The following is a 1,490-nucleotide window of genomic DNA, read 5'->3' on the forward strand; positions in this document are numbered from 1 at the left end:
TGCTAACGTTTAATTTCAGACTTTTTTTTTTTTTTGTTCAGTTGCCGTTACTTCATTCCTGGCGTATTCGGTGATTATTCCTATTATTAAAATAATAGCCGGTAAGTGACTTAAACTTCATTTTGTTCTAAACTTTTCCAGCTCTTTAATCACTCTTGGCTGTTTCAGGTGCTCGGTGTTTAGGCAAGCTTGAGGGCGATAAATATTTGGTTCCATGCTTAATAGCTGGGGGAGCACTGATGCTTTGTAGGACTTTGCTTGATATAATAATCGAATTAATTAAAGTGATTAAATTACGATACTCTGTAAAACCGATCCTAATATTTATTCGTACTGTGGTGACTACTTTCTTAATAGGGTGTAAGTGAAATTCAATATTATTTCCCTTCTCAGATGTAATTGAATTTAAAAAAATTTTTTTTCAGGTTACTTATATGTTTATAGAAGTCGAGAAACGTTTCCGTCCGGACCACCACATTGCGAAATCATACGTGATATGTTCTTATTTAGTCCAATAACCGAGGGATTGAATTTAGTGTGCTTCAATTTGTCCTATCATTCCTTATTTTACAAATTATTTCCTTGTGTATCCGACCGTATTCGTTATTTACTGAAGTTGTCGAGGAAATGTTGTTGTAAACTAAAAGCACAGAGTGCTTCCTCGGAAGATACTCAGTCAACCACAGCAACCGAGCACCTCGACGAGACGTCCTCCCAGTCAACACAGGAACCAAGCACCTCGACGAGATTGTAAAATTTTAGTAAATTCTTACCTTCTTTTAATGGCGAATTTTGGAACGTGTCCGGCTTCTTAAAGCTCTTCGTATTTAGTTCTGAAAATTGGATCCGTTTAAACTCATTTTGGTTATTTATTTGTATACAAGCAACACGTGCTATGCTTTTATGGAAGTTTTTAAGAGTGATATCTGATTTGTATAGATATTGTATTTTACGTAATTTCTATGCTCTTCGACGAATAAAAGTTTTAATGCTTTATTTTATAGTGGCTTTATTATTCTTATTACATTGCTAAATTAGTCTCGCAATATCCATATTTACATTGTATTACATTTTCCTACAGTACCATGCTTAAACAATTATCCACAGGGAAATAGAATAGCAGGTCGGAATAAATAAGAAGTCACGATTAAGTGACTCGAACACTACGCGATTTTGCTGCCCAATGCGGTATATTCGCCGATTTTGTCATAACATGTTGCAGTGTTTTTTCAACTTTATCAAGCAATTAATTGGCGAACGTCTCAGATACTTCAGCCCAAGCTTCGGGGGTAACTTTTGTACTTTCCTGTCCGATTTAAAGGAAAAAAATTCTACGTTTGATTTTGATGATTTTGGTGTCACAATTCTTAGTACAACCTTGGCTTGTGCATAAATTACATTTTATAAAATAAAGTTGAGTCTAAGAAAAGATATATTCAAAAAACTAAAGTGTCGGATTTCGCCTCTTTAATGCTTAATAACAAAGCATC

The 1,490-nt window shown here is 34.5% G+C and overlaps 1 protein-coding gene across 1 annotated transcript in view; it reads left to right on the forward strand.

Annotated features, from left to right (window-relative positions):
- The window catches only part of LOC111637248, a 4,013-nt gene extending 3,036 nt beyond the window's left edge, over window positions 1–977 (forward strand). Inside the window, exons 3-5 of the mRNA XM_023382691.1 lie at window positions 42–101; window positions 169–360; window positions 426–977. Coding sequence (XP_023238459.1) covers window positions 42–101; window positions 169–360; window positions 426–754 — 581 coding nt within the window. The 3' untranslated portion in view covers window positions 755–977. The remainder of the gene's footprint in view (window positions 1–41; window positions 102–168; window positions 361–425) is intronic.
- The last annotated feature ends 513 nt before the right edge of the window (window positions 978–1,490 follow it).

Source organism: Centruroides sculpturatus, unplaced genomic scaffold, assembly GCF_000671375.1.
Source record: "Centruroides sculpturatus isolate CEXI.00-Female unplaced genomic scaffold, Cexi_2.0 scaffold1137, whole genome shotgun sequence".
NCBI classification, from domain to species: Eukaryota; Metazoa; Arthropoda; class Arachnida; order Scorpiones; family Buthidae; genus Centruroides; species Centruroides sculpturatus.